The sequence below is a fragment of the Oncorhynchus nerka genome, linkage group LG25, assembly GCF_034236695.1.
Source record: "Oncorhynchus nerka isolate Pitt River linkage group LG25, Oner_Uvic_2.0, whole genome shotgun sequence".
NCBI lineage: Eukaryota > Metazoa > Chordata > Actinopteri > Salmoniformes > Salmonidae > Oncorhynchus > Oncorhynchus nerka.
The window spans coordinates 21,551,022-21,571,179 of NC_088420.1; the positions used below are offsets into that span (position 1 = coordinate 21,551,022).

A 20,158-nucleotide genomic window follows, 5' to 3' on the forward strand; every position below is an offset into this window, starting at 1 on the left:
GTGCAGTTGCAAACCGTAGTCTGGCCTTTTTATTGCGGTTTTGGAGCAGTGGCTTCTTCCTTGCTGAGCGGCCTTTCAGGTTATGTCGATATAGGACTCGTTTTACTGTGGATATAGATACTTTTGTACCTGTTTCCTCCAGCATCTTCACATGGTCCTTTGCTGCTGTTCTCGGATTGATTTGAACTTTTCGCACCAAAGTACTTTCATCTCTAGGAGACCGAATGCGTCTCCTTCCTGAGTCATGTGACGGCTGCGTGGTCCCATGGTATTTATACTTGGGTACTATTGTTTGTACAAATGAATGTGGTACCTTCAGGCTTTTTGGAAATTGCTCCCAAGGATGAACCAGACTTGTGGAGGTCTACAATTTTTTTATCTGAGGTCTTGGCTGATTTCTTTTGATTTTCCCATGTCGTCAAGCAAAGAGGCACAGAGTTTGAAGGTAGGCCTTGAAATACATCCACAGGTACACCTCCAATTGACTCAAATTATGTAAATGAACCTATCAGAAGCTTCTAAAGCCATGACATTTTATGGAATTTTCTGAGCTGTTTTAAAGGCACAGTCAATTTAGTGTATGTAAACTTCTGACCCACTGGAATACTGATACAGTGAATTATAAGTGAAATAATCTGTCTGTTAACAATTGTTGTAAAAAATTACTTGTCATGCACAAAGTAGATGTCCTAACTGACTTGCTAAAACGATAGTTTGGTCACATGAAATTTGTGGAGTGATTTGAAAAACGCGTTTTAATGACTCCAACCCAACCTAAGTGTATGTTAACTTCTGACTTCAACTGTAGTTAGGGGGAAGCTCACCTTATCCACAACCAATGTGTGACACCCACTTGGGTGATGCACAGTAACCGATTTGGGCCAGAATGCTCACCACACATCAGGTGGAGAGGCGAGGAGGAGTGATATGGACTGACAGTTCTAAAAGGGGAACATTGTAATAAATCAATACTGTATCATGCAATATTTTGATCTTATCATTGTGATGAATGAGGAAAAATGCAGATATCTTTGAATTAAGGTTTTTGTAGAAAATAAAATTTAAAAAAACGCTTTATGTTTTTATTTTCAGAGAGCATCTTCACAATAGCCATTTTAATTAACTTTTTTGTCTTTGGATCATGTTGCAATCAACTTGTTTTGTTAAAAGGTGAGTTAACGTTGCTGTAATATTATTTGAACGACTTTGTAGTGCTGCCTAAAACCAAGGATGAATATTAAAGACATGACTCATGTATACTTTTCTCATTGTGTGAATTAATAATTTATTTTTGACGGAACTGGCGCCCCACGAACCTTTTAAAATGTGTTGCCAGTCATGTCACTGAAAAAATTGTCAGCACTTCCACATATCCTAGAACACCCCTCTGGCTTATTGAATATTCATGATTGGAAAGGGGGCGATGAGATGGGCTATTGTGAGTGATGATGAATAATAGTGTATGAAGCGCTGTCTAGTATTCGAAGATGCGTCTGCTTAACCTTTCCGTTCTTCACGTCTGACCTAAGGAAGAAGTAAGCCGTTATCTCTACCTCGATTTCCTTTTCCACGGAATAGCCTGTAATGAATCGCAGCGATTGGTTACCCACTCGACACTGCAATGATAAATGTAACAGGTCGTACAAATGCAGCGTTATAGGTAAGTGAGAGTTTCAGCTGTGTTATGGCTTCAACTGTCTTCTCATTGTCAGGAAATCGTGTTAGTTTATGTGTCTATTGACTGGTCACCAAAAACCTGTATCCTCTTAGCGCTCTGATCATATCTGTCCTTGGACAACATTAGGCAACATTTTGCTACATTGCTGAGCCACAGGTATACAGACTGCCACTGCCATATGATGCCCCACCCTCAGTCGTCTGTTAATGCTGTTGCCTACTTTCCCTTCTTTTAATAATTATATTGAACTGATAATTCAAAAAGGGCTTATTTTTTTCAGGAATGTATATATTTTAATGACAGGGAAATGAGCAGTGGTAGCCCACTGCACATAAGTTGTCAACTACGTGAAATTAACAAAAAATCAGTGGTGAAAAGTACTTAAGTAAAAACACTTTAAAGTACTACTTACCCCCCCAAAACGAGTTATCTGTACTTTAACTATTTATATTTTTTGACAACTACTTTTACTTCACTAACGTAACATTCCTAAAGAAAATAATGTACTTTTTGCTCCAAACAATTTCCCTGACATCCAAAAGTACTCGTTACATTTTGAATGGCTAACAGGACAGAAAAATTGTCAAATTCATGCACTTATCAAGAGAACATCCCTGGTCATCTATTGCCTCTGATCTTGTGGACTCATTAAGCACAAATGCTTCGTTTGTAAATTATGCCTGAGTGTTGGCGTGTGCCCTTGGTTAGCCGTAAATAATAAAACAAGAAAATGGTGCAGGGAATTTGAAATTATTGATACTTTTACTTTTGATACTTAAGTATATTTAACACCAAATACTTTTAGACTTTTACTCAAGTAGTATTTTACTGGGTGACTTTTACTTGAGTAATTTTCTATTAAGGTATCTTTTTACTTTTACTCAAGTATGACAATTGGGTACTTTTTCCACCACTGCAAAAAATGTCACCATGACACACTGCATTTAGATAAAAATAATTGTGTGAAAAAAATACAAATGCCCTTATGTTGATGACCTTTTGCAAATCCAATCAGTTTTCCACGTTGATTCAAGGTCATCACGATACAAAAAAATACAAAAAAAATGACGTGGAGACATCAGTTCATTCAACCTGTTTTTTCCCAGTGGGAGGCTACTGTTACTCTTAAATAACATATTGTTTATTTAACCTACTATTATTGCTAGACTTGTGTTGAACGTTTTCCATATGAGGTTTTACATAATGTGCTCTCCTTAAACAGGTGTTCTCTTTACTTATGAATTTACATCCACCCAGGCATATTCCAATCTTGAGGATGGCAACGGTATGTATCCATTCCATGTTCGGGTCACTCACTGGGAGATAAAAGCCATCTTTCTGTCAGGACACGAGCTTCTTTATCTGTTAGTAGTGTGATTCATTACCACCTGAGAAATAACTTATCGTAATTCATAATGTACAATCACCAGTGTCTGAACAATAATTAAGTAATAAGGCACGAGGAGGTGTGGTATATGGCCAATATACCACGACTAAGGGCTATTCTTAAGTGTGACGCATCGCGGAGTGCCTAGACACAGCCCTTAGCGGTGGTATATTGGCCATATACCACAAACCCCCGTGGTGCCTTATTGCTATTATAAACTGGTTACCAATGTAATTGGTGCAGTAGAAATACATGTTTTGCCATACCCGTGGTATACGGTCTGATATACCACAGCTGTCAGCCAATCAGCCTTCAGGTTTCAAACCACCCAGTTTATAATGTTTGTTAAATGTAGTGTACACATTTCAGAGAAATGTCCTAATTTTAGAATTTTGAACCAACCGATGCTGTAAATGTCAAAGTTCTTTCACAGGCCTTTGCATTTTTGACCTCTCCCTTACAGAAGTGTTTGGTGTTCGGCACACAATGTGTTGCCAAGAGTGACCACAGCCAGCCCAAAACTGGTGAACTGGCCTATCGCAAAGGAGACATCCTCACTATTATGAGAACAGGAATGGTACAGTAATGATTTATAGCAAGGTTCCCTAACTTGCGGCAAAAGGCCGAATTTGGCGCGCAGGCGATTTGATTTTGCCCCACAAGTTTTCTCAACAAAAAAAGACTGTAAAAACACCAGCAAATAAGCTCCATGATATTTTTATTTAGGTCATCTGTTCCAAAATATTCCCATGCATAATAGAGAGAGATATGTGATCGTATACAAATGTAAGCACATCATTTACAATGTACTTTTCTAAAATTAAAATTAAAATGTGCCCATGATCTTTGTGCACTGTCTGCTTTGGTGGGGGCTCTATAAATATAATTGAACTGAACTGAGATAAAAATGTATCTATTTGCATGATTCTACTGAAAGTTGTTCTGGCGCTGTTTTCTAGGGGAAAGAACATTACAAGGCCAGACACAACACCACAGGAGAGGAAGGACTCATCTCTGCCACCAACATGCGAGAGCGAGAGGCCATTCGTGTCGACCCCAGTCTCAGTCTCATGCCGTAAGTCTATTTAAGTCTATCAGTCTGGATTTCATTATTTTTCCTTTATCCCCAGTCATATGACTGACCACCATGTATATTGTGAAATTTAGGCATTTGTGTTTTTTTCTGTTTCCTTTTTGTTCTTCTCCATAATATCCACACTGTCTTCCACTGAAGGACTGATATGTACACTTCCTCATCGTGCCATTTTTTTGTACAAGCAGTTTATAATATAATTTAGATGGGGATTTCTTTTCCAGTTATGTAAAGCTTAGAGCTATTTAAAAAATAATATTTAACCTTTATTCAGCTAGGCAAGTCAGTTAGGAACAAATTCCTATTTATAATAAGGGCCTGGTAAAAGGCCTCCTGTGGGGACTGGGATTTTTTTTTAAATGTTTTTTTTTTTAAATACAGGACTAAACACACATCATGAGTAGAGAGACAACACTACATAAAGGGAGACCAATGACAACAACATAGCATGGTACCAACACAACATGACAACAACATGGTAGCAACACAACATGGTAGCAGCATAAAACATGGCACAAACATTATTGGGCACAGACAATAGCACAAAGGGCAAGAAGGTAGAGACAACAATACATCACGCAAAGCAGCCATAACTGTCAGTAAGAGTGTCAATGATTGAGTCTTTGAATAAAGAGATTTAGATAACTGTCAAGTTTGAGTATTTGTTGCAGGTTGTTCCAGTCACTAGCTGCAGCAAACTGATAAGATGTGAGACCTGGGGATGTGTGTGCTTTGGGGACCTTTAACAGAATATGACTGGCAGAACGGTTGTTATATGTGGAGAATGAGGGCTGCAGTAAATATCTCAGATAGGGGGGAGTGAAGCCTAAGAGGGTTTTATATAGCTAGGGCCAGGTGATTTCCTGAACATGTGACTTGACCAGAACAAAATCCTTAGCCCTGTGCAATACACTTTGTGGAATGTCTCTTTATTAATTGCTTCTACTAATAATTTTTTGGTCCATGTCAGCTGGTTCCATGGGAAGATCTCAGGTCCCGAGGCGGTGTCCAAGCTGCGGCCTGTAGAGGATGGCCTGTTCCTGGTGCGGGAGTCCATCCGCCACCCTGGTGATTATGTGCTCTGTGTCGGCTACTCCAGCCAGGTCATCCACTACCGAGTCATGTACCAGCACAGCAAACTGACCATCGACAACACCCAGTACTTCTACAACCTCATAGACATGATAGAGGTGAGGCGGAGATGGATTTGTTATTTAGTTTGTAGAGTCATATGCTTGATGTAGTCAATGAGTGCTAGGAATATGGGAACAAATACTACACTTTTTTCTACTTTAATACATTATATGTGAATTTGTCCAAATATTTATGACTTCTTCAAATGGGGTGGACTAGATACATGGAGTGCTTTCATTTCTAAAAGGTAAAACAGATATGTATAAAAATACCCACAAAGGTGACATTCTGTACTATCAATTGAAATTGTATTTGTCACATGCTTCGTAAACAACAGGTGTAGACGAACAGTGAAATGCTTACTCATGGGTCCTTTTCCAACAATGCAGATTGAATAACAATAACGAGTAAAAATAACATGCAGTTGAAGTCGGAAGTTTACACACACCAAATACATTTAAAATCAGTTTTTCACAATTCCTGACATGTAATCCAAGTAAAAATTCCCTGTCTTTAGGCCAGTTAGGATCACCAATTTATTTTAAGAATGTGAAATGTCAGAATAATAGTAGAGATAATTATTTATTTCAGCTTTTTAAAATTTTATCACATTCCCAGTGGGTCAGAAGTTTACATAGACTCAATTAGTATTTGGTAGCATTGCCTTTAAATGGTTTAACTTGGGTCCAACGCTTCGGGTAGGCTTCCACAAGCTTCCTACAATAAGTTGGGTGAATTTTGGCCCATTCCTCCTCACAGAGCTGGTGTTACTGAGTCAGGTTTGTAGGCCTCCTTGCTCGCACACTTCTTTTTCAGTTCTGCCCACAAATTTTCTATAGGATTGAGGTCAGGGCTTTGTGATGGCCACTCCAATACCTGGACTTTGTTGTCCTTAAGCCATTTTGTCACAACTTTGGAAGTATGCTTGGGGTCATTGTCCATTTGGAAGACCCATTTGTGACCAAGCTTTGAGTTCCTGACTGATGTCTTTAGATGTTGCTTTAATTTATCTACATAATTTTCCTCCTCATGATGCCATCTATTTTGTGAAGTGCATCAGTCCCTCCTGCAGCAAAGCACCCCCACAACATGATGCTGCCACCTCTGTGCTTCACGGTTGGGATGGTGTTTTTCGGCTTGCAAGCCTTCCCCTTTTTCCTCCAAACATAACGATGGTCATTATGGCCAAAAAGTTCTATTTTTGTTTCATCAGACCAGAGGACCTTTCTCCAAAAAGTACGATCTTTGTCCCCATGTGCAGTTGCAAACCGGAGTGTGGCTTTTTTTATGGTGGTTTTGGAGCAGTGGCTTCTTCCTTGCTGAGCGGCCTTTCAGGTTATGTCGATATAGGACTTGTTTTACTGTGGATATAGATACTTTTGTACCTGTTTCCTCCAGCATCTTCACAAGGTCCTTTACTGTTGTTCTGGGATTGATTTGCACTTTTCGCACCAAAGTACGTCCATCTCTAGGAGACAGAACACAACTCTTTCCTGTGTGGTATGACGGCTGCATGGTCCCATGTTGTTTATACTTGCGTATTATTGTTTGTACAGATGAACATGGTACCTTCAGGTGTCAGGAAATTGATCCCACAAGGATGAACCAGACTTGTAGAGGTCTACAATTTTTTTCTGAGGTCTTGGCTGATTTCTGTTGATTTTTCCAACAATTGTTGGCTGATTTCTTTTGATCTTTCCAACAATTGTTTACAGACAGATTATTTCACTTATAATTCACTGTATCACGATTCTAGTGGGTCAGAAGTTTACATACACTAAGTTGACTGTGCCTTTAAACAGCTCGGAAAAATCCAGAAAATTATGTCATGGCTTTAGAAGGTTCTAATTGGCTAATAGACATAATTTGAGTCAATTGGAGGTGTATCTGTGGATGTATTTCCAGGCCTACCGTCAAACTCATCGCCTCTTTGCTTAACATCATAGGAAACTGTTGAGCATGAAAAACCCAGAAGCGTTGCAGTTCTCGACACAAACCGGTGCACCTGGCAGATACTACCATACCCTGTTCAAATATACTTAAAAATCTTTTGTCTTGCCCATTCACCCGTCTTTCGGATGGGATGTTAAAAGGGTGTCCTGACTCTCTGAGGTCATTAAAGATCCCATGGCATATATCGTAAGAGTAGGGGTGTTAACCCCGGTGTCCTGGCTAAATTCCCAATCTGGTCCTCAAACCATCATGGTCATTACAGACCGGGTTAGGGATAGGTTGAAAATGTCAGTGAAGACACTTGTCAGCTGGTCAGCGCATGCTCTGATTAAGCGCTCTGGTATTCATTCTGGCCCCACAGCCTTACAAATATGTTTAACCTGTTTAAAGTTCTTACTCACATCGGCCTCATAGTAAACATTTGATCTCAAATAAAAAATGCTAGATTATACACTGCCCTACCAAGCAAAAAGGCAGTAACTGCTCATAGCGTGGAACTGAGAAAAATTTATTTAATTTACCTTGGTTTCCCAGTAACTTTATGCAGTTACTGCTAACATGACCCCCATTTTCTCAAAAACACAATGCAATAGAGGCAGGATACTTGTCCAAATCAAAGTTTGTCACGTGCGCCGAATACAACAGGTGTAGACCTTACAGTGAAATGCTTACTTACAGGCTCTAACCAACAGTGCAATTTAGGTTGAAAAATAACAGTAGCGAGGCTATAACAGTAGTGAGGCTATATACAGGCACCGGTTAGTCGGGCTGATTGAGGTAGTATGTACATGTAGATATGGTTAAAGTGACTATGCATATATTATAAACAGAGAGTAGCAGTAGCGTAAAAGAGGGGTTGGTGGGTGGTGGGTGGCAGGACACAATGCAGATAGTCCGGGTAGCCAAGTGCGGGGGCACCGTTTAGTCGGGCTAATTGAGGTAGTATGCATATGAATGTATAGTTAGTGACTATGCATATATGGTAAACAGAAAGAGGGGTTGGGGGGGAACATATATTTAAGCATGTATTTAATGTAGCAAAAATGACATTAACAAATTTTTGACCAAATGAGCAGTTACTGCCTTTTTGCTTGGTAGGGTAGTATAGTAGAGTCACATTTAAAAGGGGAGTGTATGAAAATACAGGACTTCTATACAAATGTCTTGCCTACATCTTTATACTGAGGAGCTAATGTTCATAATCAGTCTCTATATGGAAAAATAATCACTCAGAATTGTATTTGAACCTAACCACGGCAAACTGTCACCCATAGAAAGTAACTGTCATTAATTGCTTACAGTTTAAAAGAAAGGTCTTAGCAGACCTTTTAAGGTTTATCTATGTTGTGCCTGTGAGTTTCCGAGCTATTGGAAGCACAGTCATTAGGGAGTTTGGAGATACGGGTGACTGTAAAAGCTAAAGATGCCTCACCACTCCCTTATCTGTGGAGCACAGAAGTCTTTAGTCCTGACTCATATCGCTGACTTACTCTTGTGAGAAAATAAAGGGAGAATCCAGCTGCTTCCTGACACGCAGGACTATTGGATTTGTAAAAATGCATTTGTTGTGTACAGTTCCCATTACCATCATTCTGTTTTCTTTTTGACAGTACTTAATTGTTATAGTTTTAGAATGAATAACTAACAGTAAATACTGTACATACAATCGGTATACTGTATGTTGCCCGTACAGGAATCAGATCTACTGGTGTTGAGTTTTAGCAACCAACTAAGCAATCAAAGCCCCACACCGACCCTTTTAAGTGTCAACGACAGCATAGTTCATTCTCTGTTCTTAATATACCGTAAGCTGTCACAAGCTGACCCGCTCTCTGGACTGGATGGTTCTGGAGGTCCCGTGGGTCTCCACTTAGTTGGGGGAGAAATGCTTTTGAGTTTTTATGCCCCCAGCTCATGGAATAGCCTTTAGGCCACCTTGAAGCTAGACTCGCTGGTCTCATTGGAAAGTTTAGATCAAGTTTTAAGGGAGGTGATATGTGAGAGTTCTGTTTGATTTTATTATTCTTGTTGTATTGGTATTGTTATTTTACATTATGTTGTGTTACATTTTATTGTGTATATTCATGTTCACAGGGCTCCCTTGTAAATGAGACCCTGGTCTCAATGGGGACCCACCCTGTATAAATAAAGGTTAATAATAATAATGGCCATCTTTGCAGTTCCACTCCAAGCACAAGGGAGCTATTGCCACCAAACTTCTGAAGCCCAAAGATAAGGAGGGCACCAAGTCAGCTGAGTTGGAACTGTCTAAAAGTAAGGGCTTGGTCTTTACACTCTCATGGTGTGTCAGAGTTGGCCTCCTTAAGGCTCGGAGAACCCTTCCTAGGTGAGGGGGATGAAGAGTATTCTGTATGTGGGAGGATGTGGTGGTGGGGTGTTAATGTGACTTTCTTTAGAAGTGAGAGTGATAAATATAAAAGCTACCTGTTTCTTTAGAAGTGAGAGAGAGAAAAAAATATACCGTTTTAGATTGGTATCTCTATGTGTGTCACAGCGGGATGGCTGCTAGACATCAGGAAGCTGACCTTGGGAGAGAGTATCGGAGAGGGGGAGTTTGGAGGTGAGGCAATTTCCTCAATTGTGTCGGTGGAGTTTTTTTTTTAATTAGCCGGTACCATTGTAACCTTGAATTGAACCCTGATTCTGTTACAGATTTAATTTGGTCTTGTTTTGTTGTCCCCTAGCGGTGTTTGAAGGAGACTACATTGGCCAGAAGGTGGCAGTAAAGAACATAAAATGTGATGTAACGGCACAGGCATTCTTAGAAGAGACCACTGTTATGACGTGAGTCCAGAGTGGCGACACAGTTTCTTAATTAACTTCATTAAATGGAGTAATGACTGTCTGACCTTTGTTCCTTTCTTTTTTTCATTTTATTGTTTTGATCTGTTTTTGATCTGATTACGAACTTTCCACTAGGAAACTGCAGCATAAGAACCTGGTGCGGTTGTTGGGGGTGATCGTAGACAATGGACTGCACATCGTCACAGAGCTCATGGCCAAGGTTCTGCTGCCATGACTTCAGTACCGTCAATCTGTCATCACAGTCAATCAAGACTAACTAACAGACTAGGAGTAGGCTTAATCTCAGTCCAGGAGACAAGCCCTAACAGCTTGTTGATGCAAAACAATTATCTGTAACAAACAAACAATTAGGACTATCTACTTAAATCTAATTCAGATTACACAACTGTTATCCAACTGTATTATTTGTGTGTTGCAGGGTAATCTGGTGAACTTCCTCCGGACGAGGGGCCGTTTTGTCATTAGCACTGGCCAGCTTCTACGTTTTGCACTGTGAGGCCCCACCACAGTCCCAGGCGGTATTTGATAGAACTTATTGGCCCTGCCCGCCTGTGGGGAAATCAACCTAGGTTACCCCATTGGCCCACAGCAAAAAAACGGACATTTTTCAAACACAATTTTCTTGTTCTCGGCTTGTTTTAGTCAATTACAAAATTACATTTAAGAAAAGTGCAACATGTCCAAAGACTACTTTTCAATATTACCTGCTCCCGGGGCAACCGTAGGATTGGAGTTTTGACCTGATTACATGTACATTGAACAACACAGCAGCTTTTCAGCATGTTTTGTTACTTCTCTATACAGTGCATTCTGAAAGTATTCTGACCCCTTGACTTTTTCCACATTTTGTTACGTTACAGCCTTATTCTAAAATGTATTAATTATTTTATTTTCTCATCAATCTACACACAATACCCCATCATGACAAAGTGAAAACAGGTTTTTAGAAATTCTTGCAAATGTATAAAATAAAATAACAATTAAATACCTTACTTATGTAAATGTAATATTTACATGAATACTTATGTAAATGTGATATTTCAGTTTTATATTTGTAATACATTTGCAAACATTTCTAAAAAACTGTTTTTGCTTTGTCATTATGTGGTATTGTGTGTATATTGATGAGGGAAAAACAACAATTTAATCAATTTTAGAATAAGGCTGTAACGTAACAAAATGTGGAAAAAGTCAAGGGGTCTGAATACTTTCCGAATGCACTAACTAAACATTGACGATGAAGTTGGCTCTTTTACAATGGCGGTCAATGGGAAAGAATGTGTTTCACCTAATTTTGTGGGCGTGGTCGTAGGGAATTGCTTCTTATGACATGAATATTGACTCGGAGTATATAATTTAATATAACTTTATATGTTATACATTAAAACATTGCCACATTACCAACTTTACTGAAAGCCTCTTTTAAGAGAGTCTTTATTAGAAGCTTTGCATTTCTGTGTATTTCAGTAAGAGTGTGTGTATGTGTGTGTTCAGAGATGTGTGCGAGGGCATGGAGTACCTGGAGTCTAAGAGGTTGGTTCACAGAGACCTAGCTGCCCGTAACATCCTGGTCTCCAACGAAGGCGTGGCCAAAGTCAGTGACTTTGGGTTGACCAAGGTGGACTGCAAGGCCTCGGACAACGCTAAACTACCAGTCAAATGGACAGCCCCTGAGGCCTTGAAGAAAGAGGTAGGATCATGTTTACCTCTAACATCTAGTGTTTATCATGCTTACAGTACAGACATGTTTATTATAAAATATGAATTAGGTGGGTGCTTATCTGTCCTATTTCACAAGTGTGTATTAATGCAAATGTGTGAATTGTAAACGTTTTTTTTTGCATATCCCATCTCCCCCTGAGACACCTTCGGAGTGTGGGAGAAATTAGCGCTAAGTGCCTTGCTCAAGGGCACGTCGACAGAGTTGTCGGCTAAGGGATTCAAACTTTCGGTTACTGACACCCACTTTTCAGACTTAACAGTATGTGTAATTCATGTGAATTGTATGTGAACTATAAGGTTTGGAGTCTGTTTTTTTAGCCTATGTGGCTATTACACAGTAACTATCATGTCGAGCAGCCATCAGTGGAATTTTGTCATTGAATTGCTTTTGTGGTCATGTGTGATTGTCCTTCAGAAATTCTCCATGCGGTCAGACGTATGGAGCTATGGTGTTCTCCTCTGGGAGACGTTCTCCTACGGTCGACAGCCCTACCCCAAGATGGTGAGTCCTGACTTTTCTGATCTTTATGAAGAGTGATGTATAGTTCGGAGTTACTGGCACAACAATGCAACAGAAATTAGTGTGTGACAAAAATATGAACGGCTGCTTTGAAAATTATTATCAAGGCAGTCTGACCCACTTGCTCACTTGCTTATTATGGTGGTGCAATGCGCTGAATGATGGCATGCCATAGCTCTCTATGCTTCATGGAAGCTGCAAGGTCCTCTGTTCTCAGCAGGTGTTCCAGAGGTCTTTGCCCGTGAGAGTTGAGCCACAGTACAATAAAGCTTACTGATGCTGTTCTCAGGATGCCTGCTACAGCGTCCAGTGCCCTTATCTTACCGCTGATCAGTGGCAACCCAGGCAACCCACCCTAATCAGTGGCACCAGTCAAATCAAATTCAAATCAAATTTATTTATATAGCCCTTCGTACATCAGCTGATATCTCAAAGTGCTGTACAGAAACCCAGCCTAAAACCCCAAACAGCAAGCAATGCAGGTGTAGAAGCACGGTGGCTAGGAAAAACTCCCTAGAAAGGCCAAAACCTAGGAAGAAACCTAGAGAGGAACCAAGCTATGTGGGGTGGCCAGTCCTCTTCTGGCTGTGCCGGGTGGAGATTATAACAGAACATGGCCAAGATGTTCAAATGTTCATAAATGACCAGCATGGTCGAATAATAATAAGGCAGAACAGTTGAAACTGGAGCAGCAGCACAGTCAGGTGGACTGGGGACAGCAAGGAGTCATCATGTCAGGTAGTCCTGGGGCACGGTCCTAGGGCTCAGGTCTGGAGCAGCAGCATGGCCAGGTGGACTGGGGACAGCAAGGAGTCATCATGTCAGGTAGTCCTGGGGCATGGTCCTAGGGCTCAGGTCAGTTGAAACTGGAGCAGCAGCATGGCCAGGTGGACTGGGGACAGCAAGGAGTCATCATGTCAGGTAGTCCTGGGGCATGGTCCTAGGGCTCAGGTCCTCCGAGAGAGAGAAAGAAAGAGAGAAGGAGAGAACTAGAGAACGCACACTTAGATTCACACAGGGCACCGAATAGGACAGGAGAAGTACTCCAGATATAACAAACTGACCCTAGCCCCCCGACACATAAACTACTGCAGCATAAATACTGGAGGCTGAGACAGGAGGGGTCAGGAGACACTGTGGCCCCATCCGAGGACACCCCCGGACAGGGCCAAACAGGAAGGATATAACCCCACCCACTTTGACAAAGCACAGCCCCCACACCACTAGAGGGATATCTTCAACCACCAACTTACCATCCTGAGACAAGGCTGAGTATAGCCCACAAAGATCTCCGCCACGGCACAACTAAAGGGGGGCGCCAACCCAGACAGGATGACCACAACAGTGAATCAACCCACTCAGGTGACGCACCCCCTCCAGGGACGGCATGAGAGAGCCCCAGTAAGCCAGTGACTCAGCCCCTGTAATAGGGTTAGAGGCAGAGAATCCCAGTGGAAAGAGGGGAACCGGCCAGGCAGAGACAGCAAGGGCGGTTCGTTGCTCCAGAGCCTTTCCGTTCACCTTCCCACTCCTGGGCCAGACTACACTCAATCATATGACCCACTGAAGAGATGAGTCTTCAGTAAAGACTTAAAGGTTGAGACCGAGTTTGCGTCTCTGACATGGGTAGGCAGACCGTTCCATAAAAATGGAGCTCTATATGGAGCTCTCACCAGTGCGTCTCTCCAAATGACCATAATCTCAGGTTACATAAAACGCCTGATCTATTAGGGCAGGTCATGGAAAATGGGGTTTGTTTGACCCTTATCCCTCTATGACCCATTATCCAGTTTACGTCAGCAGTGCTTTATCCACTGATAGACTTATGGTACTGAAACTAAAGAAACTTCCCCTAAGATTAAAGGCAGGTTAGTGCGTCAGGACATGGATTTGCCCCGGACTCATTTGATCTGTCCTGAATAGGAGTCGGGGGTGAAATTTGAGCATTCATAAGATGGGGTTCTTCTATGTGTAGTCATGATGTTGTACCAGTAGAGGACCCCATGAGTAGGTTTTTATTTCTTTCCCATGGTGTCACATACTGTAATCTGGCCCAGACCTCTGTTTATATAGCACTATATTTTCATTGACACTCATTGTCGATATGTGTTCAATTGAAGAGACACACTTCAGTCTTAGTGAAGCAGCGCCGATTAACAAACTCTGCTGTGATCAGAGCGCAGTTAACTGGAGTGAAACGGAAGGGCGTGTGTATTTATTTATTTACTCCATACTTAAAATCCCCTTTTTCCATGCTATATCTGTTTGTAGGGAGTCTGTTACTCCCCCCCACAGGTATGTAAAGCAGAGAATTAAAGCAATGGCACTAACCAGGTAATAACAGCAGAGATAAACCAGGATTAGTGCTTGTAGGCCGCATTTCTAAGGCAACAGCTCCTGATGGCAGCCAGCCAAAAAGAAGAGCGAAGGGGAGGGGTGGGGATGTGAGAGAGAGTGTGAGTGTGTGTACTTGCGTCCTTTTGTGCGTATTTTGTGTTTGTACATGGGGGGAGGGAGATTATGGTACTTACACTCTCCTGTGACACACAGTCTCACTGTCAATTCCTTGTACCCATCTAGCCCTGTCCCTGTTTGCCTGGTAGGTCAGGGGGGGATATAGGGACAGCCTGGGGGGATCAGCTAGAATGACTTAAAGCATGCTTAGTGTCTAACCATATAATTAGAATGAGTGAGTTGTACTGTACTTGTTTAATCCAGGTGATTAACATACAGATACAGTATGTAGGCTGAACGTTTGAGCTTTTATTTTATGTCCACTAAAAAGTGAACCGACCCATTAAGAGGGGGTGGCATTATCTCATGCGCCATCTCTTTTTCTGTCTTTCTCCTATTCTATCTCCTTCCTCGTCTCCCTCAGTCTGTGAAGGAGGTGAAGGAGCGGGTGGAGCAGGGTTACCGTATGGATGCTCCAGAGGAGTGCCCCCCCAGTGTCTACGCCCTGATGAGGGGCTGCTGGGAGGCCGAGCCCAAGAAAAGGCCCTCCTTTCATAAACTACTGGAGAAGATAGAGAGAGAGCTGACCAAACACAGCCCTGGGCCTGCCTGCTGAGGTCACCTCAATAATCCTATTCAAATAACTATTGTTCTTTGTTCAGAGCTGCCTGGAGATGGACAGTAACCCGGGACAGGTGGACCGAAGTGAGCCTGAACCCACAGAAGGCTGGTCAGGGTTGGATCTAATGGTAGTGACTCATAAAGAGGCTGAACATTGGCTGATTTTGCGAAGGGGACATGCAGCATACATCTTTCTTAGATCATCAATGAGCCTTTATACACACTCACTATGACTCCATACTAGAGGTCGACCGATTATGATTTTTCAATGCCGATACCGATTATTGGAGGACCAAAAGAGGCGATGCCGATTAATCGGCCGATTTGTATTTATTTATTTGTAATAATGACAATTACAACAATACTGAATGAACACTTATTTTAACTTAATATAGCCTCAAGTAAATAATGAAACATGTTCAATTTGGTTTAAATAATGCAAAAACAACATGTTGGAGAAGAAAGTAAAAGTGCAATATGTGCTATGTAAGAAAGCAAACGTTTCAGTTCCTTGCTCAGAACATGAGAACATATGAAAGCTGGTGGTTCCTTTTAACATGAGTCTTCAATATTCCCAGGTAAGAAGTTTTAGGTTGTAGTTATTATAGGAATTATAGGACTATTTCCCTCTATACCATTTATATTTCATTAACCTTTGACTATTGGATGTTCTTATAGGCACTTTAGTATTGCCAGTGTAACAGTATAGCTTCTGTCCCTCTCCTCGCTCCTCCCTGGGCTCGAACCAGCAACACAACGACAACAGCCACCATCGAAGCAGCGTTACCCATGCAGAGCATGCTCAGAGTGAGTGACGTTTGAAACGCTATTAGCGCGCGCTAACTAGCTAGCCATTTCACTTCGGTTACACCAGCCTCATCTCGGGAGTTGATAGGCTTGAAATCATAAAGAGCGCAATGCTTGACGCACAACGAAGAGCTGCTGGCAAAACGCACAAAAGTGCTGTTTGAATTAATGTTTACCGCCTGCTTCTGCCTACCACCGCTCAGTCAGATACTTAGATACTTGCATGCTCAGTCAGATTATATGCAATGCAGGCAGTCTCCTTGTGGAGTGCAACGAGAGAGGCAGGTCGTTATTGCGTTGGACTAGTTAACTGTAAGGTTGCAAGATTGGATCCCCCGAGCTGACAAGGTGAAAATCTGTCATTCTGCCCCTGAACGAGGCAGTTAACCCACCGTTCCTAGGCAGTCATTGAAAATAAGAATGTGTTCTTAACTGACTTGCCTCGTTAAATAGAGGTATAAAAAATATATTTTAAAAATCGTCAAATCGGCGCCCAAAAATACAGATTTCCGATTGTTATGAAAACTTGAAATCGGCCCTAATTAATCGGCCGACCTCTACTCCATACTATAAACAGCAGTGAAATGTGGACATGGGTTGCTCTATGGCAGAATCACTGTCTAAAGAAATCATCTTTGCAACAAATAAACTCCAGCCATCAGAACTAACTGTACAAAAACAAAACTATGTGGTGCCTTCAGAAAGTGTTCATACCTTGACTATATTTCGTTAAGCCTGAATTAAAAATGGATTAAATAAATAAAATATCTCCCATCTACACTCTACCCCATAATGACAAAGTGAAAACATGTTTTTAGACATTTTTGCAAATGTATTGAAAATTAAGTACAGAAATACGGTAAGCTCCAAAAGTATTGGGACAATGACACATGTTCTGTTATTTTGGCTCTGTACTCCAGCATTTTGGATTTGAAAGGATACAATGACTATGAGGTTAAAGTGCAGACTGTCAGCTTTAATATGAGGGTATTTTAATCCATATCGGGTGAACTGTTTAGAAATTACAGCACTTTTTGTACATAGTCCACAATTTTAGGGGTCCAAAGGTTTTGGGACAAATTCACCATGATTACAGATAATCCTGAATAAATCGTGAATAATGATTAGTGAGAAAGTTACAGAGGCATAAGTATAATCCGTAATCATGGTAGCATCCATATTAATGTAGAAGTGTTTAGAAACATTATATTCTTATGTACAATAAAAGTGACTCCGAAATGGCACAATACATTATTTACCATTTATTTCTATTGGGCACAAAATAATCTGAAACACAATCAAAACAAACTGCAAATGCATCCAACAAGTGTGTACAGTCACAGGCTTAATGTAGTCATTGTGTGCTAGGAATATGGGACCAAATACTTAACTTTCAACTACTTTAATACACATATAAGTGAATTTGTTTACACTTGTTGTATTCGGCGCATGTGACAAATACAATTTTAATTGACATTTAGAGCCCATTGTATCTAATTTACATAAGTATTCACACCCCTAAGTTAATACATGTTACAATCACCTTTGGCTGCAATTACAATTGTGAGTCTTTCTGGGTAAGTCTCTAAGACCTTTGCAATCCTGGATTGAACAATCTTTACACATTATTCTTTTTCAAATTCTTCAAGCTCTGTCAAGTTTGTTGTTGATCATTGCTAGACAGCTATTTTTAAGTCTTGCCATAGATTTTGAACTAGGTCACTCAGGGATGTTCAATGTCATCTTGGTAAGCAACTCGAGTCTATATTTGGCATTGTGTTTTAGGTTATTGTCCTGCTGAAAGGTGAATTTGTCTCTCAGTATCTGTTGGAAAGCAGACTGAACCAGGTTTTCGTGTAGGATTTTGCCTGTGCTTAGCTTTATTCATTTTATGTTTTATCCTAAAAAACAGGGCGGCAGGTAGCCTAGTGGTTAGAGCGTTGGGCCAGTAACCGAAAGGTTGCTGGATCGAATCCTCGAGCTGACAAGGTAAAAATCTGTCGTTCTGCCTCTGAGCAAGGCAGTTAACCCACTGTTCCCCAGGCGCCGAAGACGTGGATGTCGATTAAGGCAGCCCCCGCACCTCTGATACAGAGTGGTTGGGTTGAATGCGGACGACACATTTCAGTTGAATACATTCAGTTGTACAACTTCCCCTTTGGAATATTTGTATTCTGTACAGGCTTCCTTCTTTTCACTGTCATTATGGAGTCACTACTAATGTTGTTGATCCATCCTCAATTTTCTCCTATTACAGCCATTAAACTCTGCAACTGTTTTAAAGTCACCATTGTCCTCATGAGCGGTTTCTTTCCTCTCCAGCACCTGAGTTAGGAAGGACGTCTGTATCTTTGTAGTGGCTGGGTGTATTGATACACCATCCAAAGTGTAATTAATAGCTTGATCATGCTCAAAGTGATTCAATGTTCAATGCTTTTTCAGTGTTCCCACTTATCTGAATTGTCCTTGTTTGACTATCCTTGTGAGGACTTCTGGTCCCCACAAGGATAGTAATACCAAAAACACACAGACACCCTCTAAATGGCTACAGTATATATTCATGCATCTTGATTTTCTTAAAGAAAAAGCTTAGGGTGGTAAGTAGTTTAGCGGTTAAGAGCGTTGGGCCAGTAACCGAAAGGTTGATGGTTTATATCCCTGAGCCGGCAAGGTGGAGAAATCGGCCGTTCTGCCGCCGATGACGTAGATTAAGGCAACTTCCATCGCATCTCGGATTCTGAGGGGTTGGGTTAAACGCGGAATACACATTTCGGTTGAATACATTCAGTTGTACAACTTCCCCTTTTGGAATATTTTTTATTCTGTACAGGCTTCCTTCTTTTCACTGTCATTATGCAGCGGACTAAGTATCCCTTTCTCCGTAGAGTTTTTATATCAAAATCGTTTAATGTATGTTGAATTTGTGCGAGGAATGATGCAGGATATTATATTAAGTCACAACCTGTTTTTGTTTTTTTAATGGAATGAACTTCTGTAAGTAAGAGTCCTTACACTTATTTCTATTTGTGGTAATAGGGGGAGCCACTCAGCGCGACATATCTCCACACCCCTATTCGGTTTCCTGTGTGACATATTATTTGTTATCTTGTTATTTTTCTTTCATCGAGAAGGACAGAGAGAAAATGAGAGAGAGAGATGGAAAGAGGAAAAATGCTTAATGCTTATTAAATCCCAGATCACCCGTGTATCTGCTTGTTTTGGACCGTAATTGTCCAGCAATATGCCCTGTGACTCAGAGCTTAATACGTGAAATATTGAATGCTATTGCTGATATTAGTAAGGAATTACAAAGCTGACCTCGGTTTGACTGTGTACAGGCTCTGAGGAGTTGCACGTTATTGGAAGGGAATATACTCATATTTTTTATTTTTAGTTCATTTGCCATGAATGTAGTAGGCCTATACCCCATAAAACCAGACCTCAGTCAGACAGAGTAACTCATCAAGTGTTTGTCTTTCTGGCTGTCTGTCCATCCGTACAGATTGAGTCATGATCCCTCCCATCACATCACCATAGGGCCTGTGGTGTGGATTTGTTTTGTTTCCCTAAAGTGTTTATTTCTTGAAATATTTAAAATCATCCAAATTAATGTCAAAATAATAGAAAAGGAACATTTAGAACGCATAATATTTGTGGCATTTTACTTTTTTGTTGGTATTGAAGAAGGAATTGTTTGAATGTTGCTAAATTTTGGAGAATCCCGACAGAGTATTGGCCACTCCTGGTACAGTAGAGGTGAAATTTCTTAAACACTTTCATTAAACTGGATCACATTTACATGCACTCATGTTCTTGCCAACTCACTACTGTCATTGTCTGTTTTGGGTTACAGTAGAACAACAATGAGTGGGAGTTTGTTTACATGTGGTCTGACAGACATATCTCATTAGAAATATGTCAATGTTTTATGCACCCAAGGTGACAATATTACTTATGTCACTA

At 40.9% G+C, this 20,158-nt stretch overlaps 1 protein-coding gene across 2 annotated transcripts; it reads left to right on the forward strand.

Annotated features, from left to right (window-relative positions):
* Positions 1-1,437: 1,437 nt before the first annotated feature.
* Positions 1,438-18,482, forward strand: LOC115109198 (megakaryocyte-associated tyrosine-protein kinase-like). 2 transcript variants are annotated; one of them, XM_029633868.2, is made up of 13 exons: positions 1,438-1,660; positions 2,936-2,963; positions 3,529-3,642; positions 4,025-4,140; positions 5,129-5,348; positions 9,426-9,519; positions 9,761-9,826; positions 9,951-10,050; positions 10,186-10,270; positions 10,490-10,563; positions 11,566-11,761; positions 12,209-12,295; positions 15,192-18,482. In XM_029633868.2, exons 1-13 carry the CDS (start codon positions 1,647-1,649, stop codon positions 15,381-15,383), a joined length of 1,386 nt encoding a protein of 461 aa, XP_029489728.1. In that variant the 5' UTR covers positions 1,438-1,646; the 3' UTR covers positions 15,384-18,482. The 2 variants fall into 2 exon arrangements, with proteins under 2 accessions (XP_029489728.1, XP_029489727.1); XM_029633867.2 differs by having other exon boundaries at positions 1,439-1,660; positions 2,901-2,963.
* The last annotated feature ends 1,676 nt before the right edge of the window (positions 18,483-20,158 follow it).